General features: G+C 35.6%; 1 protein-coding gene across 1 annotated transcript in view; it reads left to right on the plus strand.

The window, feature by feature from the left end:
- The first annotated feature begins 20,278 nt into the window (after nt 1–20,278).
- arid5b (AT-rich interaction domain 5B) overlaps nt 20,279–25,717 on the plus strand; it is a 155,906-nt gene continuing 150,467 nt past the window's right edge. The window contains exons 1-2 of the mRNA XM_048171029.1: nt 20,279–21,343; nt 21,591–21,845. Of these exons, the coding sequence (XP_048026986.1) occupies nt 21,323–21,343; nt 21,591–21,845 (276 nt within the window). The 5' untranslated portion in view covers nt 20,279–21,322. The remainder of the gene's footprint in view (nt 21,344–21,590; nt 21,846–25,717) is intronic.

A 25,717-nucleotide genomic window follows, 5' to 3' on the forward strand; every position in this document is an offset into this window, starting at 1 on the left:
GTCATTCCTATTATTAAAGGTCTCAGTATACATTCCTAGTTATACTCAAACAGATTGTGATTGATGGAAAAAAAACTGGTCCATTTAATCTGTGCTTCAGTATATCAAATTACAGCAATATTCCTCCATGCCTCTATGTTTTTACGGCCTGTTGATTTAGCTCTTCATTAGCCTTTCCGCTCCAGTGTTGACATGTTGCGGTGAAGTTAGCTGCTTACACGGGATGCCTTGAAAACATGTTCAAACAGTTTGAGTGCTGTTTTGGAGCCGTTCTTTTTGTTCCCAAACTGATTGATAGAGTAATTCCTGAGCCAAGAGCTTGATGACCTTTCAGCTCATAGACAACAACAGTCCCTCTACTGGCCAATGGAGTACATTAAAAAATGACTTCCTACTTACTGGAGGGGTGGGAAAAAAATGGTGTCGGATTTACTTTGAAACAGTTTTAACCCTTAAACACATCGGGTCTTTAGCGACCCGGGACGTCATTTACTACCTTACTACCTTTTTCAGCCTTATTAGTATTCCTTAATCTATACATTAAAAGCAATATAACAAGAAAAAATATATAAAAGAATTACTGTTTTCTGATTGTATTGGGTCGCTAACGACCAGAGGTACGTGGTAGCGTAAGTATATTTTTTCTTAATAACAATTGAATCTCTGATGACTCAATAAGTGCAATTCATATTTATTCCTCAAGGAGGCAATGTCTGATACACAATGAAACCAACTTTGAGTTGAATAAAATGTTTTCCTTGAGACAATGCACCATTCAAAGGCATATGCTATTTTTTATCCAAAACGCTCTTCACCGACTAAAAATTGCAAGTGGTAGATTGTGGTTCTAGTGCAGATATAATGTGATTGGCATTTTAAAACATAATTGATCATTAATTTGATTATTTTCCTACTTCATGTTTCAACATTAGGGATAGTTCACCCAAAAATTGAAAATTCTGTCATTATTTGCTCAGCCTCAAGTTATGAATTTCTTTCTTGTGGTGAACACAAAAAAGATATAATGAAGAATATTGGAAACCAAACAGTTTTTATTATTTTGGGGTGTACTATCCCTTTAAATATGTAAAAATAGGATAATTCTTGTCAGACCTGACAGTTTCTTGAGGTCTTTAACTGATAAATAGCTTTAGAAACTATGTTATTAACTGTGATTATCTACTGATGATTTAAAACAATGTTATTTATAATTAATTGTATGATTTAAGTAGTAATAATGAATAATTATTAATAATATAATAACAATACTTTACTGTAACATAATAATGATAATAATAATACGGCTAAAGACAATGTTAAAGGGGTCATAAAATGCCACTTTTACAATATGTAAAATAAGTCTCTGATGTCCCCAGAGTTTGTATGTGAAGTTTCAGCTCAAAATACCACACAGATCATTTTTATAGCATGTTAAATTTGACACTTTTTGAGGGTGAGCAAAAACGCTGTTTTTGTGTGTGTCCCTTTAAATGCAAATGAGCTGCTGCTCCTAAGAAGAGGGCGGAGTTTCAAGAGCTCAGCTTAGCAGCTCCAGTTACCTCAGGAAGACTTACTGAAAATGTCAGGAACTGTTCAGACTTTTATGTTCTAACAATGATGGAGAGACACAAGAAGAAGTGACAACATGTAGAATACAACAGGATGTTTCTGAATGGTTAGCTGATAAATTTATGTAGCTGATGTGGAGTTAACTATCTTAAAGTCATTGATTAGCATATTCTGTCATGATAATCTTTAAATTGTGGGAACTGTTGTAAGATCCTACAGAGCCAGAGAATATATGCTGCATGAAGATAGAACAGGTATAGTTTAGTTTAATCACGGTATAACTTATGTCGTCATCTTACTTTTATGACATGCTATTGCATTTGTGTTATGTACTGTATTGCAATAACATGGCCTCACCCCTTTGTTGCGTGTTCTCAGGGGCAGGGTTTATGTAAATTTTAGGGTTGAGTGATGTCACTAATCCCAGGAAGAAGCTCGTTGAAGTCCTTAAAAAGCAATTTCTTTAAAAGAAAATATCTCCCTTTGCATTGAACTTTGAGCATCATAACTTTGCAGATGTCGTTTATGCTCAAACAGCAACATTACACACTAACTAAAGTTAAAAAAGTGAAATCATAATCAGCCTCCCCTTTAATAATAGGATTTTTGGAATGTGAGGGTTTACAGTCATTAATTGAACTATTTCAGGACTTTTATTTTTAGGATAATTCTTGTCAGATATGACAGTTTCATGAGGTTTTTAAATGATAAATCGCTTTAAACACTTTATCATTTAGTGTGATTATTTTACTGATGATTTACTATATTTAATTGATCATTTTTTTAAACTAATTTTATTATAATTTAATTAGTAATAATGAATAATTATTGTTATACTTAATATAATACTTATTATATATTATTTACTGTTGGCTAAAGACAATGTTAATAATAAGAGTCATTACAGTCATTAATGAACCATTTCTGGACTTTTTAATGAGACATGCATGACTGCGTTCATTGGTCCTTTTTATCTTGGGGATGAGGTCACCTTAAGTAAGAATAAATAATGCTTCCTGTATATCCGTTACAAGATGTGTTACTTTTTTAAATGCAGTTTTTGTCTCCAGCGGATGCCGGCAACAATCATGTTTTCATTTGCAATCTGTGCGACATCTAAATACATTAAAACCTTTGGTTTTACTAAATCAAGCTAATTAGAAATGAGGATACAGTTGCAGCCAAACTATTGTGTATCTTTGCTGAGTGATTAAAAACATTCCTGAACATTTGACGACGTGATGATTTATAGCTTTAATCATCCCCAAAATAGCTGGAAGGAGCCCGATGTGCTGGCAGCAGATTTTTTCCATGGTACTTATTTCACAACAAACCCACTTCAAGCATAAGAAAGCTTTCCTGTTGACGCATTGTAACATCATGCTTTGCGCTTTATTAAATTAAGCAGTACATAAATGGAGGACAATAACAAGGGCAGATGGGCTCTGGGCTTCCAGTTGTTCATCTTGTTTTGCTCACTATTGAATTTGTCATGCCGTGGCAGCACTGAAACACTTTTCCTACTTCTGCCAAAATCCACATTTCCCCCAGTCACTTTTCCAGGCTGATCTCATTGGGAGTGCTATTAATTGTGATCAAATGCTTTTCCGAACGCTCTCTTTGCACATGGCCGCATAGCTGTGGTGCCCTGTGAAACCTAATCGGCCCGTTTCTCGAGCGCTCAGACGTGACACGGTCAGAATGACAGGCTCAGGTTTGCCTACAGAATAAGGCTTGGTAAAAAACGAGATGGATTGGCTATATCTGTGTGTATGTGCCACATGTACACGCTTAAAAATAAAGGTTCTTTATTGAAACTTCTGAGAGGTTTTTTTCCCCCCCTCTATGGGCATCATAATTACCGCATTCAAGGTCCAGAAAAGTAGTAAAGCAGTGGTCTCAAACTCAATTCTTGGAGGGCCACAGCTCTGCACAGTTTTGCTCCAGCCCTAATCAAACACACCTGATCCAGTTAATCAAGGATTGCTAGAAACGTCCAAGCAGGTGTGAGTTGGAGCTAAACAGTGCAGAGCTGTGGCCCTCCAGGAATTGAGTTTGAGACCACTATAGTAAAGACATCATTTAAAATAGTCAATGTGACTACAGTGATTTAATCTTAATATTATGAAGTGACGAGAATACTTTTTGTGCACAAAAACGAAACCAAAATAACGACTTTGTACTTCGTTAGAATGGCGACTCATTATTGGCCGACGCTGTTCACGTGAGCACCACGACGCATGCGTGCCGGCTATTAATGAGTCGCCGTTCTGACATAGAACACGGAACATTAACAGCAAAGACTGACAGGGGAGAGACGAAATTGTTGAATAAAGTCATAATTTTTGTTTTGTCTTCGTGCACAAAAATGTTATGTCGCTTCATAAGGTTGTACCACTGTAGTCACAATGACTATTTTAAAGATGTCTTTACTACTTCTCTGGACCTTGAATGTGGTAATTATGTTGCTTTCTATAGGGGATCAAAAAACAGATTTAATCAAAAATATCTTAATTTGTGTTATGAAGATGAACAAAGGTCTTTCGGATGTGGAATGACATGAGGGTGAGTAATTAATGACAGAAATTTCATTTCTGGGTGAACTAACCCTTTAAAGGGGATGTACTATGCAAAATTCACTTTTACATGGTGTTTGTACATAAATCAAGCGTATAGCGTTAGTTCCGGCAGGTCATGTTAGTCACGTTAGACACTCAGCTGATTCACATTGACCTATAGGAATAAGACACCTTTCACCACATTCGTATATATATGGTCCATTCAGTATTATCAGCAGCTTTATCACAGTGCTCAGGAGCGAATTACCCTCCTCCGTCCCCAGCTCCTCCTTTGTCCAGTCAAGACTTGACCTTTTGATATTTCTTTTGATCTTTTGATTCGCCAATCCAAACTGTATACTAACTGCCAGTTATCTTTGACAATAGTGATCCTGACAGAAATATGTGTCGGTAGTGTGTGTACCTTAGACTGTAAAAAAATATGGACGACACGCCTTCACTCTCTTCCATTGTAGTAACTGAAGCCTCCAGTGTGCCAATATGGCGCTGACATCTTGAGTCTCGTGTCTGTGCGTAGATAACCTGGAGCCCGAATCTGCGCAGTAGTGAGCACGAAGTGGAACGAAGGTCTAGCCCACACTCAGAACAACTCATTATGTCAGTTTGAAATAAACAGTTAAGGAAATGTAGAAATTAAAGTTAAAGCTCCAATCTCCTCGCGAAGATCCAGAAAAAAGTCAGTTGGCGCCGCAGTGACTGCTTCACTCAGAGAACCTGTCAGTCTCAGCTGTCAATCATGACATCTCATCCCCGTTTTTATAGCATTAAATAACTAACTAAAACCAAACTTATTTAAAGAACGAACACTTGAACTAACACCAGCGTGATAAAAACGGACACAAAACGTCTTTGAAAAAAAAATGTTTAAAGTGTAAATTGATTGTTTAGTTTGTCTCACATTCCAGTACATTCCATGGAGAGGGCGGGGTTTATGACCTATACTGCTTCCAGCCACCTGGGGGCGATCAAGACACTTTGGCTTCACTTTTCAGGACTCGTGTGGCACGCTTTGTGTGTACACATCTACCCTATAATTGTAAGAATCCACCCACTCCTTTTTTTAAAGGGTTAGTTCACCCAAAAATGAAAATAATTAATAATAATTAATTACTCACCCTCATGTCGTTCTACACCTGTAAGACCTTCGTTCATCTTCGGAACACAAATTAAGATCTTTTGATTAAATCTGATGGCTCAGTGAGGCCTCTACAGACAGCAATGCCATTGAAAATCTCAAGATGCATAAAGGTACTAAAAACATATTTAAAACAGTTCATGTGGTTCTACCTTAATAAGTGATGAGAATACTTTTTGTGCACCAAAAAAACAAAATAACTTTTCAACAATATTGTGATGGGCCGATTTCAAAACACTGCTTTGGAGCTTTACAAATTGAATCAGTGATTCGGATCTCCTATCAAACGGCTAAACTGCTGAAATCACATGACTTCGGCGCTCCGAATCACTGATTCGATTCGTAAAGCTCCGAAGCAGTGTTTTGAAGTCGGCCCATCACTAGATTGTTGAAAAGTCGTTATTTTGTTTTTTTTGGCACACAAAAAGTATTCTCGTCGCTTTTTAATATTAAGGTAGAACCACTGAACTCACATTGTGCGATTTCTTTACTTGCTGTTTACATTCACAGACATAACCGACTGTTTATGTGAACTTTGTGGTTTAACCGACTGTGTGACATACATATGTGACATAACCGACTGTGTATTTGACAGTTTAAGCCCAATAAGATGTGGTTTAATACTCACAGGATGCGCCGTCTGAGAGCCAGCTTTCTGTGAGCGTGCGCTTAGAAAACCAAACCTATATCAGAAGTTTAGACTGATATGTCTTTAAAACACATGCAAATAATGAACTTTCATGATGATAAATAAATGCAATGTCATGTGAGCGCGACAGTGATAGAGATGATAATCAAAACCAAACAGATGTTTTGTTCGTTTTTGACAGAGTATTCGATGCATGAGCTGTAAAGGCTCAGCCCTCTTCTGGAAAATGCAAATGAGCAGCAGCTCATTTGCATTTAAAGATACATGCACGAAAACAGCATGTTTCTCCTTCCACTCAAAAATGGACATTTACAACATGGTTTAATAAATTATTTGTGGGGTATTTTGAGCTGAAACTTCACAGACACATTCTGGGGACACCAGAGACTTATATTACATCTTGCAAACATGTAGGTCTCCTTTAACAGTGCAGTGGAAGTGAATGCACTGCAAAAAATATTTTTTCACAAAGATTATTTTTCACCAACAAAGCTTATTGGAGCAGGTTTATTTAGAAAAATAAAAAAATACTATTTTTACGTCAACATTTCCAGTTTAATTCAATGTGTTATTTGCTGTTTCTTTGTAATTATTTGTGAAATTTACAAGCAATTTCTGAGTAAAAATAGTTTCAATGTGAATCCTACACCAATTCTTTTTAAGTGTGGAAAGCAGAAATGACAAGATTGTGATTTTAGAAAAGCCTTTACATTAACTCTTCTGTTAAAACGTGTGTATTATTTGAGGCATATTACACTTTTAGGCATTACATTGTCATGGCAACGTTTTAAAATTGACATCCATTGTAAGGGCCTCAATGTAACCCAGATTTTTTCAAACAGATTTTATGGTAATTATGCCACAAGTGCTTAATTTGTATTGAACCTGTAATATGCTTTTAAAGTGATAGTTCACCTAAAAATGAATGTTGTTGTGTCACTTCTGGCATGAAATGTCTTGCAGAAATCTTAATGCAGCACTTTTCCATAATTCATTAAAGCAATAGTTCCATTTCAAGTCTTCTCAAGTCATACAATAGCTTTGTATGACAGACAGTCACTATTCAGTCAGGTTTGGTCACGTCACATTGACGGCATGGCATCATTGTCATGAAACTTGAAGTGATGGAAAAAATTAGATTACATGATGGCGAGTAAATAATGACAAAACTGTTTTTTTTGGGTGAGCAATTCCTTTCACATGGACTCTTGCTTAAATTAAGTATCTTAAAAGAAGTGTAGGTCCCATATTTTTTTCTTTTTAATGATTTCAGTTATCTGCCAATCTTAATATAACACAGTCCTGAGAACTAAATTGAATTTTTTTCCCCTTTTCCTTTGCCACAGAAATTATATGAGATGTGAAAAAGACCAAGCTGTGTGTTGAAGGCAGCTGTCATTATCCTTTTTTGCTCCGCTGTCAGGGCTGGCTAGTTTTGGCATAAAACTCTTCAGGCGATGTAATATACGTAGCAATTTTGCTGCATTACAGAGAAAAGAGACAAAGTAAAACATTTTTACAAGTTAAAAGGATAAATTAGGATGGAAATGATTTAAGAGCCAACATTTGGTCTTAGTCCTGGGACCAGATGTTCATTTTTTTCCTGCAGTGGAAGAAAGTTATGGGGGTTATCCAGAATGCTTGACTGGTAGCCTCTTGGCTTTCCACACATTCCTAAATTGCCATGTAATTTAAGACCTTGTTTTCACTGCAAAATAGCGCGACACGTTCAATTCGGTGCGGTTACAGTCGTGTTACAGAACTCAAAAAATAATGTTTGCATTGTTCGAGGAAACCAGGAGCAATTGCTGTTCTGCAGTGGTAATAAATGTGGAGGATTGCTCTGTTGTGCAGTAAAATTGTTTTAAAGCCAACAGGTTTAGTGCTTTGCCTAGATTGTTTTGTCAGCCTTATACTCATGCAAATGTTTAAGAGCGCTCAGCCTTGTTTGCATTAAGCTCATGACATTTCAACCGCTTTTCCTCGTATCATTTACATAAGAATCGTTCCTCTTTAGAAACCTGAGACTTAAACATGAACAATATGGTTCCTCTTTGTTTCCACAGAACTCAATAATAACAGCCCATTATCTTCAAGTGTAGTTTATATTCATTTGGAGTCCTGGTGGGCGCCATTAATGTTGCTTACATAATGAAATTCATCGAGTCTTTTGGGCTCATTGTATAAATCATTAATTTCTCGCTACAGCGCAAGTAAATCAACCCCACCCTCTCGTTTCATTTGAAAAGAATCATTTTGTTGCTTTAGAGTCATCTTATCTGGAGAGATACTGTATGTTTACCTCCACCAGTTTCAAGTGAAATAAGAAAAAGAAAGAGAATAGTTGCAAAGGTCAGGTTTTATTGACAGAACACTTTCAATCGCTATCAAAGGAATGTTCGGTGTCACGCAGGATGTGAAATGCACCGGCGGCGCACATGTAAAATGTCATATTCTATAGTTGGCTGATGTTCTGAAATGATTGCTGTGTGAATTATTTGATTCAGCTTATTCTATTGGTATCGAATGGAAGGTCAGGATCTTGCGAGCAGCACTTAGTCTCATAGATAAGATAAACTAACTCCATTGTGTTTGTATCTGCCCAATAGGTGTGATATCTTTATCTAAGGCTAGGTTGTACGCTTAATACTTTATGTTTCCTGTCAAAAAAGGTCACTGCAGCACAATTCTGTGGCTTTACGGAAGCTGCGTCATGGCCACAGTTCTGTGGAACACATCATTTGTACTATGACTTCACTTGGCAAATATGTTAAACCGGTGGTTCTCAACCAGGCAGCCGGGGCCCACTAGGGGGCCACAACAGACTTCCAAGGGGGCCTCAAGATGACACAACGGTTTAGAATGAATATACATCTTTCAAGTTATAAATGTTTATTGGGTAGAAATTGTAAAATATTGTTGTGGACAATGAAGTCAAAAGGTTGAGATCCACTGTGTTAAACCAGACCGTCTACAGACACACACACTCACAAAATATAAGATAAAATGTAAGTATGTGTATAAACACGCAGAAATATAAATAATAATAGAAATATAATAATAATGCTAAAATTAATAAATGATCATTTAATAGATAAAAATATTAAAACATCAAATAAAAATAAAATCTAATTAAAAAATAGGTAACACTTTATTTTACAGTGTCCTTGTTACATATGTGATGTATTTACCATAGTAATAACAGTAAATTATGCATAAGTACATGCTACTAACCCTCAACCAAACCCTTATCCTACCATAACCCTATATAGTAAGTACATGTTGTTAATTAATATTAATTAGTACTTAAATATATAACAGTGACACCTTAAAGTTCACCCAAAAATGAAAATTATGTCATTAATGACTTCATGTCGTTCCAAACCCGTAAGACCTCCGTTCATCTTCGGAACACAGTTTAAGATAGTTTATATTTAGTCCAAGAGCTTTCTGTCCCTCCATTGAAAATGTATGTACGGTATACTGTCCATGTCCAGAAAGGTAATAAAAACATCATCAAAGTAGTCCATGTGACATCAGTGGGTTAGTTAGAATTTTTTGAAGCATCGAAAATACATTTTGGTCCAAAAATAACAAAAATTACGATTTTATTCAGCATTGTCTTCTCTTCCGGAATCCTTTCCACTGAATTGATTCCATTGAATCCTTTACATTTTTGGACCAAAATGTATTTTCGATGCTTCAAAATGTCGCGGATGTCCTAATCGCCAAAAACAACCACGGCGACGTAAAAGTGCATTACCAACGCCGACAGATGAAAGGATTCAATGGTATCAATTCAATGGAAAGGATTCCGGAAGAGAAGACAATGCTGAATAAAGTCGTTTTTGTTATTTTTGGACCAAAATGTATTTTCGATGCTTCAAAAAATTCTAACTAACCCACTGATGTCACATGGACTACTTTGATGATGTTTTTCTTACCTATTTTCTTAAATATCTTAAACTGTGTTCCAAAGATGAACCGGTCTCACCGGTTTGGAACGACATGAGGGTGAGTCATTAATGACATCATTTTCATTTTTGGGTGAACTAACCCTTTAAAATAAAGTGTAACCCAAAAATATATTATAGTGAACTATAATAGTGAATATATATATATATATATATATATATATATATATATATATATATATATATATATATATATATATACAGCTATGGAAAAAAATAAGAGACCACTTAACATTGATTTCTGAACTTGGAGTGGTCTCTTAATATATATATATATATAATATATATATATATATATATATATATATATATATATATATATATATTAAAACATCTAATATATATAATATATATATATATATATATATATACACACACACACACACACACACAAACACACAGAGATGATGATGATGATGATGATGAAACTGTGGACCCCAGAATTCACAAAAATAAAAATACATAATTTTTATAATTTTGATCAAATTTGTGCAATGTGACTTTTGACTCAAAACCTAGTTGTGGAAATACAGGAAATAAAACAACTAGACTCGGCCTGTATTCATGTGTTGCAAATGTAGTGCTCATGTTCTAATCAGCATTAGGATCAGTCCCAGAATGACACCGTCGGCTGTCGGCAGGGACTCAGGAGAGCGGTTTGAAGCTTTTTCATGCGTGTTGCAACCACTGACTTTGTATATGAGTGGGTGTTTGTTCATGTCACAACCAACGACGATAATGAGAAATATTTGCCTTTATACAAACTGGTATTAGCAGCAGCTCAAACGGGTTAGGAGAGACTGACATGAAACATGATAAGTACGTGCAATATAATTGAATGTGAAATTTTACACTGCCTTCGATAACAAGTCCCAGCACTGCTGATTCCTCTGCTGTTTCAAGGCTCCCACATTTTGTTTAATCCATTCTGGGTATGATAAAGTTAAGGTTCATATAATGCAAAGCAGCGTTTTGCTTCGGTGACAGATGAAACGTGTTGTATAACAGGCTGAATAATGCATTTTTAATATCACTCCTTAAAGCATAGGAGCTCCATTGTAATGAGTTGCATTATTATATGCAGGAGTGTGAATTATGCAGAACCTTCTGTATTATTTGAACTGTATGGTAATGGCTGTATCCAGTGGCCTCGACATTAGCGTATTCTCCCAGCGCTCAGAACATGATAGTGTTCGATCATTCGCAGCCATATCTTAAAAAATAAAACAATGTCTCCAATTAGTTGCCTTTCAAAGCCTGGGCCTTTATGCAGTAATGCAGTAAAAGCCATTATGTGCCTGGATGATAGAAAGCAAGTGCTGCTGGAGGAACAGACATGGATATTGATCTAATATTATCAGCCCAGTGTCATATTCCCCAAGGCACAAATTGATGCTTGCCAGCAAACAATTTTTTTTTTTTTTTTTTAGACTCATGCAGTAACGGAGATGAATGCAGGGGGCGCTAGTCTTATGGAACAATTTGTTCTTTGCTGGACTTCTCTTAAAGTCGGCATGAAACAGAAGTTGCTTCTTTTCTCATTGTGACGTATATCTGAGTGGAATGGCTTCACAAATAAGAAAAAATGTAGGGGTGGGACTTGATTTTGTCCTTCAGGAATTGATTGGATGGTTGTGGTTTGCATGTGAGTGAAAGGTTGTCCCGCACTCACACAAGTAAACATGTCATTACGATTACAAAAGGTTTTTGATCAAACAGCGAATGTCAAAATGTTTGAGATGGCCAATCAAATGAAAGAAGGTGGGCTTTATCAAACATGATGCTTCAATTTTAAAAGGTTAGTTCACCCAAAAATTACTCACCCTCATGTCATTCCAAACCCGTGAGACCTTCTTCGTTCAGCGCTTCCAGGTTCTACGTTAGAACTCGTGGCTCAGTATTGGCCGACGCCGTACACATGAGCAGCACGACGCACGTGTGTGATGTTGACGCAGGAGTCGACCAATAATAGTCGCGTTCTGACATAGAACCCGGAAGTGCTGCACTGTGTTTCCAACATAAACAGCATAGGAGAATGGTGGTGGGAGTTGGGGTATCTAAATTTTAGGGGCTCTATATTATAACTGAGCCCCCAGTGTGAGTTTTTTAAGGCGACTGTTAATTTAGAACATTATTTTGAACCGGCTATTAATTCCTTGGCAACGCATCATGCAGCCACACAGTGACAGGTGTGTATCGCGCTTATTTTGTTTTTCATTTTTTATTCAAAATATTCTTGTTAACTATATCATGAATTATATGATATATTCTGATGGTCAAATATGTGGAAGTGAATGTGTTTTGTCTTTTAAACACCTTTATAACGATCATGTTAGTTGATATAACGCGTGATGAATCTGCACCACAATCACATAAATTCATCCATTTTTCCTGAAATACATAAAAGTAAGTGGCTGGTGAACTGGGAGAAGAATAGAGTAAACTTTGTTTCATACATAATGTGTCTGATATGAATAAAACACTTCATCAAATTATAATTGAAAGGATAATTGCAGCTTCCAGTGCCCCCTTTTGCCCCCTCGTGGTGCTTGTTTTTTCGCCTACTATATAGTAGGAAAGTATGCAATTTCAGATGCAACTCTCATTATATTTCATCAGAAATCTTTCATTCTCACACAAACTTTCAGATTGCGTGGATTCCTATTGAAATGATTGGATTTCACCCAGGAAAATTCACAACTTTTTGGACCAAATTTTGGAGCTTTGACAGCTCCAGTCCCCAACTGACTTACATTGTGTGGAAAAGGGTTGCATTAACATTCTGCTAAATTTCTCCCTTTGTAAACCAAAAAGGTCATGGTTTAGAACAACATAAGGATGTCTAAATTATATCATTTTTATTTTTGGTTCCAAATCATTTCTTTCCAAATAATCACAGCTTGCTAATATTAATGTCATTAAACAACAGTGCATTGTAATATTTCAAAGACCTGAAAGGTGAAACCTCAAGAGCATATCAGTGTGTTGTCAGTTCAGTTTGGTTCCCGTGTGGTTCTACACTGCTCTTGCACAATTCCCAATTTCCCAATCGAATGATTAAATGACTCATATTATAACTGTTTTAATTTGTCGTCATGGTGAAATTCTCTCTAGACTGTTACATACAATACCAAAGGCATCATACTAAAGTGGAAAAGGATTTGGCAATGACACAATTCAAATAACAGACATAAACATCTAAGAAATGAAAAGGCCACAGAGCTTTTTCTGAGAATCCCCCTTGTTGTTCTGCAAATTAAAGCCATTCATTCTCATGTTAATGATAGCCCTCTGTCAAGCTGAGCTGATGACTATTAGTTTCCACAGCCTTGCCCCATTAACAAGAAGATATTTATGCTGCACTTATGTATGTTTGGATTTGCCAGTCAGATTCACACATTTGCTCTTCAACAAAGGTGCTCTTCCCAAGCACGAGTAACCAGCGATGGTTTCTGAGAAACATGCAAATCAAATTATTTTTGAGTGTATACACAATCAGTGCTTGTGACATCCTATGGGAGATATTGCTTTATTTCTCTGACAAAAGACACAGTGCAAAGGGAGCATGTGTTTTCCATTTTTACTGTATAAAGCTATAGTTCGCTTTCATCTAGCAAAGCACAATACACAATCCATCAAAAAGTCATGTTGTGAGTATCATGTGAAATTAGGCAAGGGTTTTATGTGCTCAAACAATGCAGTTCTACGTAGAGGTGATATAAGGTGATGAAAAATATAAGTAAGCCATTCAAAGGTAGACTCCCTGCAAAGTGTAAAAACTCTGGTGCTATTAAAACATTGTTCTGTTTGAGCTCCATAGCAACACAGTGGCTGAAACCAATGGCAGGACTTTAGGGCGGGGCTCTCTGTTTGTTTGACCAATGATAGAGTGTTGGGAAACCTGTTTGAAAACACTCATATTTGCGCTTCCATTTTTGTTCTTTGCGAGCGATCATGAAGTTTCTCTGAAGAATGCAAAGCATTTTGCGAGCAGGCGCAAAGATTTTAGGCGGAACGTAAACATTTTGCGAGTGAACGCAATGTTTCTCAGGGGAACGCAAAACATTTAGTGAGCAAACGCAAAGTTTTTAGGGGGAATGCAAAACATTTTGCGAGCGAACGCAAAGTTTCTCCCCAGGTGAAAAAAAGTACATAAAGTGCTCTATTTTCACACACTAATTTTGTACTTAATATACTAAAAAAAATCTTCTTTAGTTCTTCTTAAGATAGACTTAAGAACATATGTGTACTCAACTGTGCTATTTTGAGACACCATGAAATATGAACTAAAATGTGCTTTTAATATACTATCTCTGTATTAAAAAAAAATGTATTTAGTTACCACTTGTAGTACATTATGGGTTCAAGTATACTATAAGTGGTAACTAAATAAATTTTCTAAATACAGAGATAGTATGTTAAAAGCAAATTTTAGTTCACATTTCATGGTGTCTCAAAATAGCACAGTTGAGTACACTTAGATGTTCTTAAGATTATCTTAAGAAGTACTAAAGAAGATTTTTTTTAGTATATTAAGTACAAAATTAATGCGCAAAAATAGAGCATTTTAAGTACATTATAGAAATGTACTTTTTTTCACCTGGGTCAGGTGAACATTTAGCGAGCAAACGCAAAGTTTCTTAGGGGAACGCAAAACGTTTAGCGAGCAAATGCAAAGTTTCAGGGGAACGCAAAACATTTTGCGAGTGAACGCAAAGTTTCTCAGGAGAACGCAAAACATTATGCAAGTGAACGCAAGGTTTCTCAAGGGAACGCAAAACGTTTAGCGAGCGAATGCAATGTTTCTTGGGGGAACGCAAAATATTTTGTGAGTGAATAGCAAGTTTCTCGGGAGCATAAACATTTTGCGAGTAAATGCAAATTTTCTCAGGGGAACGCTAAACATTTAGTGAGCGAATGCAAAGTTTCTCAGGGGAACGCAAAACATTTTGCGAGCAAACGCAAAGTTTCTCGGGGGAACAAACATTTTGCGAGGAAATGCAAAGTTTCTCGGGGGAATGTAAACATTTTGCGAGTAAACGCAAAGTTTCCAGGGGGAAAGCAAAACATTTCGCAAGCAAACGCAAATTTTCTCGGGGGAACAAACATTTTGCGAGAAAAAGCAAAGTTTCTCGGGGGAACAAACATTTTGCAAGCGAACGCAAAATTTCTAGGGGGAACAAACATTTTGCAAGCGAACGCAAAATTTCTAGGGGGAATAAAATATTTTGCAAGCAAACGCAAAGTTTCTAGAGGGAACGCAAAACATTTTGCAAGCAAACGCAAAGTTTCTTGGAGGAACAAACATTTTGCAAGTGAACGCAAAGTTTCTAGGGGGAACACAAAATATTTTGCAAGCAAATGCAAATTTTCTTGGGGGAACAAACATTTTGCGAGCAAATGCAAAGTTTCTTGGGGGAATGTAAACATTTTGCAAGCGAACGCAAAGTTTCTAGGGGGAACACAAAACATTTCGCAAGCAAACGCAAAGTTTCTTGGGGGAACAAACATTTTGCAAGCGAACGCAAAGTTTCTAGGGGGAACAAAATATTTTGCAAGCAAATGCAAAGTTTTTCGGGGGAATTTAAACATTTTGCACGCAAACGCAAAGTTTCTAGGGGGAACAAAATATTTTGCAAGCAAACGCAAATTTTCTTGGGGGAACAAACATTTTGCGAGGAAATGCAAAGTTTCTCGGGGGAATGTAAACATTTTGCGAGTAAACGCAAAGTTTCCAGGGGGAAAGCAAAACATTTCGCAAGCAAACGCAAATTTTCTCGGGGGAACAAACATTTTGCGAGAAAAAGCAAAGTTTCTCGGGGGAACAAACATTTTGCAAGCGAACGCAAAATTTCTAGGGGGAACAAACATTTTGCAAGTGAACGCAAAATTTCTAGGGGGAATAAAATATTTTGCAAGCAAACGCAAAGTTTCTAGAGGGAACACAAAACATTTTGCAAGCAAACACAAAGTTTCTTGGAGGAACATAAACATTTTGCAAGTGAACGCAAAGTTTCTAGGGGGAACACAAAATATTTTGCAAGCAAATGCAAATTGTCTTGGGGGAACAAACATTTTGCGAGCAAATGCAAAGTTTCTTGGGGTAATGTAAACATTTTGCAAGCGAACGCAAAGTTTCTAGGGGGAACACAAAACATTTCGCAAGCAAACGCAAAGTTTCTTGGGGGAACAAACATTTTGCAAGCGAACGCAAAGTTTCTAGGGGGAACAAAATATTTTGCAAGCAAATGCAAAGTTTTTCGGGGGAATTTAAACATTTTGCACGCAAACGCAAAGTTTCTAGGGGGAACAAAATATTTTGCAAGCAAACGCAAATTTTCTTGGGGGAACAAACATTTTGCGAGGAAATGCAAAGTTTCTCGGGGGAATGTAAACATTTTGCGAGCGAACGCAAAGTTTCTAGGGGGAACGCAAAACATTTCGCAAGCAAACGCAAAGTTTCTCGGGGGAACAAACATTTTGCAAGCGAACATAAAGTTTCTACGGGGAACAAAATATTTTGCAAGCAAATGCAAAGTTTTTCGGGGGAATTTAAACATTTTGCACGCAAACGCAAAGTTTCTAGGGGGAACAAAATATTTTGCAAGCAAACGCAAATTTTCTTGGGGGAACAAACATTTTGCGAGGAAATGCAAAGTTTCTCGGGGGAATGTAAACATTTTGCGAGTGAACGCAAAGTTTCTAGGGGGAACGCAAAACATTTTGCAAGCAAACGCAAAGTTTCTTGGGGGAACAAACATTTTGCAAGCGAATGCAAAGTTTCTAGGGGGAACAAAATATTTTGCAAGCAAATGCAAAGTTTTTCGGGGGAATTTAAACATTTTGCACGCAAACGCAAAGTTTCTAGGGGGAACACAAAATATTTTGCAAGCAAACGCAAAGTTTCTCGGGGGAACAAACATTTTGCAAGTGAACGCAAAGATTCTAGGGGGAACAAAATATTTTGCAAGCAAACGCAAAGTTTCTCGGAGGAATGCAAAACATTTGCGAGAGAACACAAAAGTGTTGACATCATTTTTCCTCCCATCTCATATTTTTTCTACTTCACCATGTCCCTTTCAGGGCTTACAGTAACTTACAGTATTCATTAAATATTAAAAATATTGGTTGGTAAAAGGAGCATTTCCAGTGGTTTGGAATAATATTTGGAGTGCAATTTAGAAAAAAAAGCATCTTTTTAAATACGAGTGAGAGGCGCTGGAAGCATGTATAGCAATATTTGCTATTTTTAGGTGGGAACTCGTATGTTGCTTTGTCTGGCTGGTGTCATCATCTCTGCCAGTTTCATATATCATCCTATTTACTGCTCTGTGTCTATGCATCGGAACAAGAGAGAGCAGATGGACCTTTAGAGATGATTGATAAACACTCCCCTTAATGGAAAAATGATGCAATGAGAGATATTCTGAATAAATAAATAAACAAACAAACAAACAAACAAACAGCATGACAAATCCGAACAGGTAGTTTGGTGATTATATTAGTATTTGATATTCCTGCACATCACTCGACACGTGCTTTAAACATATGCTCTGTTATATCTGTTTTTCAAACCGGCATGTTTGAGCACACCTGGTGGCTTTATGTGGTCGTTCTTTGATGGTATGCTGTTGTTGAGGAAAACATGTGAGTGGGATCATTTCAAAATCCAGTTCCGGCATTTACAATGACTCTATGTGAATCATCTTTAATGGCTCAATATGTTTGTGGATGTGTATTTCATTTATTATATTACATATTAACATATTTTTTTTTTCTTGCTTAGCATTCTTTGGAAGTAACATAAAAGCTGTGCTATACAATCTAGAAAAAAAATTAGATATATACATTACATACATGCATTACCCCTAACAATATCAAATGATAATTCGGTTCCACTCTCTAAATTTGTTATAATTTATCAGTAAATACACATATCTCTATTTATGAGCGAGATCCTCAATCTGTGTCTGCTCTTCTTTTTTGGGAGGGGGTGTAGTGTGTGCTTTCTGCCACTGGCAGCAGTGTTGAGTTAGTAGCAATTTGTCATTAATTTATATGTTATCTCTAAAGGAAGAGAAAAAAGTGCTGATGCCGTTTTTGCTGCCCGCCCTGCAAATTACTGACGGTAAGGTGAACAGCATTTCAATGCCTCGGAGCGATCCTCGGAAATTACTCCGCTTCTAATTCAAAACAGGTTCTGAAACCAAAGAGGATAATATATAATTACAGGCAATTTACTTAGAAGAACACTAGAGCATTTTTGAGTGAATGAATGGCAAGGCGTCTAACTTGTCAGTTGTATTCAAATGTAGCTGGGAAGAACTGAAAATGAAGTACATTTTGTGTTGCATTGTTCTGAAAACAAATATGGGGATTAATGGAGTGCTGAAGAGCGCATAGTCATGCAAAAATCCATTGACAGGCAAAACAGCACATTGAGTCTCACGGTGCAAGAGAGAGGGAGAGAAAGAGAGGGAGAGAGAGAATTCAATTTTTCCACAAGCTTTCAAACTGCAAATGTTCCTTGCAGCTCTGAGAGAAAGATTAGGCTATCAATCTGCTCTACTCATACTGTCAGCAAGCACAAGAAATCTATGCTGCAAAGCAGATACTGAAACACACAATCTGTGAGGCAAATTATTCTTAACATTGTCATCATCATTTATTACTGCTGGAGCAATCAGGAAGGAGAACAGTATTTTAAACTGCTTATGAAGATAGTGAAATCACTATCCGAGATGGTAAACAGCCAAGAAAAGCAGAGACAGAACTAAAATAACAAATAGGACACATACAGGCAGCATAAAAATATGTTTGGGCTTAACAGGAACTTGGTGAAACATTTCATATTTTATCTATCTCAGAAAAAAAAAAAAAAAAAAAGCATTAAGCATGTTGTCTTTTATGGTCCTTGTCCATGTTAATTTATCTGATTGGGATCTCTGTTTGTACAGAGGCGGTCTGCACCTCTCATGTCAATGTGTGTCACAGTGCAGTGGGATGATTGATGGCGTGCTTGAATGCACTTGCTATTACCGCTCACTGTCTCAAATAAAGGAGTTTAATCATAGGCTGACATGACGTTTACAGCACCGCCCTCCTCCAATCACAAGGACGGTCACATACTATCACACTGCTGCAATAAAATCTAAGAGTAAAATGATTTAAATGCTGGCTGACGACCAATATCTTGCTCATTCTAATCTACAAGATTTAAGCTGTTGGCAGCATTTAAAATAGCTTATATTTAAAATATCATATTACATAATGCTTATTATTATAAATATAAAAATACATAATGATCATTGGGTAACAAAGGTTCATGAAATTTTGATTCATGTAAGTATACAAATTTAAAGATTAGATAAGATAATATTTTTTTAAATTAATGAATTAATTAATAATTATTACAATATCTTATGAACATATTTCATATATATATATATATATATATATATATATATATATATATATGTGTGTGTGTGTCTGTGTGTGTCTGTGTGTATATACATTATTATGTAAACAAACATATATATTATACACACATGTAAACTAACTGTTATGTTAGATGTGATTAATCAATTTAACAGCATTAATATATAGTAGTCAACATTTGAAGTGGATCAAAATCTTTCATTAAAGTTGTCCTAAAACCTTCTTCTTAGGACAGCTTAGTTCTTAGCACAACTTTGATGAACTTTTTTGATCCACTTCAAATGTTGACTACTGTATATATATACTCATATATTATGTAAACAAACTTGTAGTTATGCAAGTTATGTATTTATTTATTTATTTATTTATTTATTTATTATAATTGTATACATTTTAGTAAATATAGTAATTTTTATTATAGTTTTCATTAATATAATGACCAAATATTATCATATTATCAAATACAAATTGCATTAAACACTGATTTAAGTATGAATTAATAATGAAAGTTATGATGTTGCACAGTATGAATTTAATCATTTCTATTTTGCATGACCATACATTATATTTGCATCTAAATTATTGGCACCAAAACGTATTTTATTCATCATTTCATCCTGTTCTTCTGAAGAACAGCCCCGCCCCCATAAACAAAATAATGTCCTATGATTCAAATGTACTAAATCACATTTAAGTCGATTCAGTTCATTTGAGTTAAGCTGTTATATGAAGCATGAATGTGATCACATCCATAATCACCAGCTGCCCCTCGTGACTGGAGATAAAACATTGCATAAGACATAAAAATAGCTGACGTAAATGTTACATCCTGTAATTTAGGCCATATGCTACAACTTTTAAGGGCACAGCCATACATTACGAAATAGAGCAAATGACTATATGAGCAAAACCTTCACTGGCGTCGATGTATGCGTGAAACATGCAGAACGCCTAGACGTTTATAAATATGTATATTGTTCTTTATATGATAGATTTAGTTTATATTCGTCTTCACTGTGTAAAAGCTCGATAGCGATATCAAATTGTTCATTTTTTAATCAATTTTAACCATTTCGATTAAAAATAATAACATAAGCGAGCTCCATTAAGAGTATGTAAGACGTTTGATTTCTCTTATAAAACAAACGCATTTCTCACCATGACATTTATTCGCCTATAGCACACAAGAGGGGCGCAATATAGCACTACTACTAAGGACCACGTTCAAAATCACAGCGGCCATAATGGCAACAATTCAAAGGACGATATTACAATGTTTCCATTAGTCGCGTTTACACGCGCTTGATACATTTCAACAACGTTTGCGCTCATAAACGGAGCTTCTGAATTGCTAAAATTCCGATTACGTCTCGCCGACTCCTTCACGCGCGTTAATGTTGCTGCATTAGTGTAATAATTATATTAAATGTACAGTAAATGCATTCGAGAAATAAAATGAAGAATCTCTGCAGGAAATGTTTCGGTATACTCATACAAACCTCCTTTGCACAGGTCCTGACAGACACATACAGCCATCATCGCGCATATTATCAAATACAGCCGTTCGTTTTGTACATAAAAAATCACGTTATTCAGAATTCATATTTATACTCGCATTAGTTTCGTAATCAGTATCCGGTTTTCCCAAAAGAGGAGCCTAGATTTTGTAAAACGACTTGGAGAGGCTGACAGACCGCACATGAACGAGCCTCCATTCGCATTCGCGAATTTAATATGAACGCGCGGTTGCAAAAAATGTACCAAAATGACCGTAAGTGAAATAATATAGGTTGAAAAAATATTAGACACCAATTGCGGACATTTTAGGTGAGTTCGTTTCGCATTGTGCCGGTTTCATATTGAAGGTCGTCGCGTTGGTGAGCGCGTTGATATTTTGCCCTTCCAGGACCTTCGGTGATCCATTCAAGCCAACAAGTTTGGAGAGAATGTTTGAGTTTAATCAATTCAGAGCGACGAGATGGAGCCCAACTCACTCCTGGTAATATCATCCACTCCGCTTTCATTTCAGCCTCTAATTAATTTATTGCGCGCTCGCAATTAGTCATATGCTACGATAGGGAATCAATGGAAGAAAGTTTACGACAAAAGTTAATATTTTATTATTCATATTTCTATAGAATGTGATTTATCATGTGATCAGCTGGAATGCTTTGCTCGCCTCTGATCCCGTGTTATATAAAATGTTGCTGAATATAAATATGGCATGTCTATTTGTGTTTCCGCAGTGGGTAGGCTCACCTTGTGGTTTGCACGGACCTTACATTTTCTACAAGGCGTTTAGATTTCACCTTGAAGGCAAAGCGAGAATTTTGTCCCTGGGTGATTTTTTCTTGGTCAGATGTAAAGCAGGGGACCCCATCTGCATAGCAGAACTACAGCTCTTATGGGAGGAAAGGACAACCAAGCAACTTCTATCCAGCTCCAAACTTTATTTTCTCCCAGAAGATACTCCCCAGGGCAGAAATGTCACTCACGGAGAGGTAATTTCTGGCACGTTTCTTTGCTTTGCTGCTTTCTATGAAGGGCTCCGTCCCTGCGCGATGTGTTTATTGTGGTATGGATGAAATGTGAGCTGTGTGTGGCTTTGCAGCGCATCTATTCCGCTGTCTGATCACAAGACATCTAATGCATCGCGTTTAATAATAGACACACAGTCATAGTGGACCCTTGTGTTCATTTCGCCTCGGCTCATTTGCATACGAGCGTTTAGCGCATGCATTTCAAACAGCGTGTGATGATGAGAATGATGCCATTGTGTGAAGTTGTCACATCAGTGTTTGCTTGTTTCATCTGATATACAATAGTGCGGAAACTGAGAATGTCAAAGACGACTGAAGCGCCTCGTTGTGGCGTTGCGATCTGCTGATTGTTGATAAAATAGTGTTGCTGCTTCTGATGAGACGCGGAGATCAAGGCAAAGAATTACGCGAAACGTGCACGGACGATCGATGTGAAGTGTACTGGCGCTGATGCTGGAGAATATCTCAGGCAGATGTTTGAAATGTGCGATGTTTCTCAACTAATATCAATAGGGATTGATTAATAACGGCAGGTTGATCAAGCAGCTGCTGTGCCTTAAAGCGAGCGAGTGACATTTATGAAGGTTATTATGCCAAAGTGCTGCAGCCTCATTCCACATTACATATAAGCTGAGATGTGTTTGCCCGACAGAATGAAAAAAAGAAAAAAAAAATGTTCTTTCTGGGGATTTAACCCTTTGATGTACTGAAACATTGTTCTTTCACAATACTGTGTTTGTTTATGCTGCTGTGCTGTTACTTGAGTAAGGTTTAAATGCTTTAAACAGTAACTAATTTGTGTTATCATGTTGTGGAGTTGCTTGTAATTACTTTGGAATAGATTATTATTATATCCATGGAATATATCACTTTGCATGCAAAAAATTATTTGTTGTAATAACGTGATATCTGTAGGGTACACTGTAAAAAAAAAAAAAAAAAAAAAAAAAAAAAACTATAACTGCATTTTTATAGCTGTTGTACCTAGTCTGATCATTAAAATGATTGTTGTTTGTGGAAGCTATAATGTAGTCAGGTTGAGTCAGTCATAAATATTAAAGATTGTTGACTGATAATGATTGTTTTTTATATGTTCAGTGACTAATATTCAAAACCAATTATAATGGTTTTACTGAGATTACTTTTAAATACAAAGATAACTAAATAATTATTATACTACAACAGTAAAATATTTATAGTAATAATTAATAATAATTATTATTATTAATGATTTTTACATTGCATATTGACTGAGATCTGTTTGCCTTTAACCTTTTGATGTACAAGAACATAATTTTCTGTTATATATATTGATTTTTTAGTTGATTTGACAGGCTGAATGCTTATATACATACATTCATACAGTATATATATATATATATATATATATATATATATATATAGCTAATTTAATATAAGATAATTGATTACTATATATATATATATATATATATATATATATATATATACAATTAAATAATTTACATTTTAATTATAATATAATATAATATAATATAATCTAATAATTTATTTAATAATTTATTTATTTATATCTATTTAATTAGTCAATTAATAAAATATGTATATATATAAAACAGCTAATTTAATATAAGATAATTGATTACAATATAACTATATATACAATTAAATAATTGAAATTATATAACTATATATATATATATATATATATATATATATATATATATATGTATATGTATATGTGATAACTGTTTAACCAGATAACCGAAGTAGAAGATTGTAAATATTGGTGATTTTATTTCTTATTACTTTTATTATATAACCAATATTATTTTTGACTCCACATAAAGCACGTTTTGGTTAAAAACAGTGTTTTTGACAGTGTAATGTAAAGCTTTCCCATCCATTGTGCTCTACTGATTATGTTGCAATTGCTATTTTAACAAAGCAGCACAGCTGCGGTATTACATGGGTAATGTAACAAAGTCTGTACCTGTTTTATCTTGCACTGCTCGTGTAATCACCGATCCTGAATACAAAAAGACAATCTGCTGTGTGTGAACCTCAACCGTTCTACTGTCCTCCCCCCGTGGAGTGGAGGATCAAATAGCCTTTTCAAAATAATCAACAGGTTTTGTGTGAAGCCCTGTCAAAATGTCAAGGTTACTTTGCTGAATTATTATCAATATTAGGTGGAAACATAAACTGTTGCCGGGATCGACCTTGAAAACATGGTGTTTACACAATGTAACAAGGTGTTATTGAGGAAAAGCATTAGTCTTAATGCACTGTTTGTTCAGTTGATCAGAGCTCTGTCCTCTTTCCAACTTGCCACCGGCCTCCCTCCCTTCCCCCACTCTGCAGCAATGCCAATTATTTGCTTTTCAAATTTATTACGCATTCATGACTGCTGATCTTGAAACGGCCTGGGAGATAGGATTACTAGCCAAGGACAATGCTCCACTCTTAGGGTATACTTTACAGTTTTGTGAATATGCTGCATGCTGTTAGTTCTTAGTCATTTTTGGGACGAATAACTAGTTTTTGAAGTAATAAGTTATAACTCTCTTAGAAGGAAAGGTTCAATATAAAACCTTAAAAGGTTCTGTCAGGCACTTCATATATAGAACCTTTCTTCCCATCATAGGATCATTTTATGGATTTAGTTCATTTTTAATTAAATTATATACATTAAACAGCTTGTAACCATGCTTTATCAGTAGAAAAAATTAAACAGCCCATTAAAAATGAAATAACGTATCTAAGGCTGTGTGATATATAGACACAATAAAACGGTAGGACTTTGTCAACCGGTAGAGATTTTGGTCTGTCGTCCATTATTGTGGTTACACTCTCACGTGACGTTGTTGTACTGCGCTGTCACAAAAGCTTATCATTTGCATGCGTTTTCAAGCATTGCGGTTTAAAAACAACTGATATATAGTGCTATATTAAACAACAATAAGCATCGAAAAAGAATTCATTTCGGTATATACGCGCGCTGTCTGAGAGATGGTTTCTGAGCGAACACACCTGAAACACATGAACATAAAGCTGCTGCTCATAGAGCGTGCGAGTACTGAACTGAGTTCTTTTTGCCACCCTTTTGGTCTTGAAATGTCAAATACAGACACTTATGTGTCAAAATTCGCGTCTTTGTGAGTATCCTCATAAACACAGTCGTTTATATATTTCTTAAGTGAACGTAAACAGTTGAGAAAGTGCATGTGTATCAGAATATTAGATCAGTGCATTCGGTCTTAAAGTGACGGCAGCCTAATATACCTGCTGCCATCTGTGTCATTAATGTTAAACATCAAAAGACAAAGAGAAAATCACTCACTGATCCTGACTGAATCACTTTTGTATCTTTAATAAGAATGTGTATTTCATTTATACCGTTAAGACTATTCAGTATTTTTTTTTTTTTGTACATTTAATTACTTTATACAATTTATTTAGTAGCCTGTTTATTTAGATTTTTTAAAGTAGGTCTATATTTCATTTGTGTCTTTGTTATATTGTTCCTGTTGATTGTAATTAGTTTATTTGTTCTTATTTTATCACTGACTCTTTACTTGTCTTCAGTACGCTTAATAGTTTTTTTTTTTTTTTTTTTATTATTATTATTTAGTTAGGCTAGTATTAGTTTTTGTGATATTTTGGTGAGGAGAATTATGAAATTTCACTGGTATCAAAAATTTTGATATCACAAAAACCTTGTTTAAAGTAAAAATAACTATATAATGATATATATCATTATTGTGAAGTAAAATTACTTATATCGTGATATAAGACTTTGATCGGCCACCCCTTTTTGCAACTATTTAAGACATTTCTCCTTATATAGAACC

Source organism: Megalobrama amblycephala, linkage group LG20, assembly GCF_018812025.1.
Source record: "Megalobrama amblycephala isolate DHTTF-2021 linkage group LG20, ASM1881202v1, whole genome shotgun sequence".
Taxonomy (NCBI): domain Eukaryota; kingdom Metazoa; phylum Chordata; class Actinopteri; order Cypriniformes; family Xenocyprididae; genus Megalobrama; species Megalobrama amblycephala.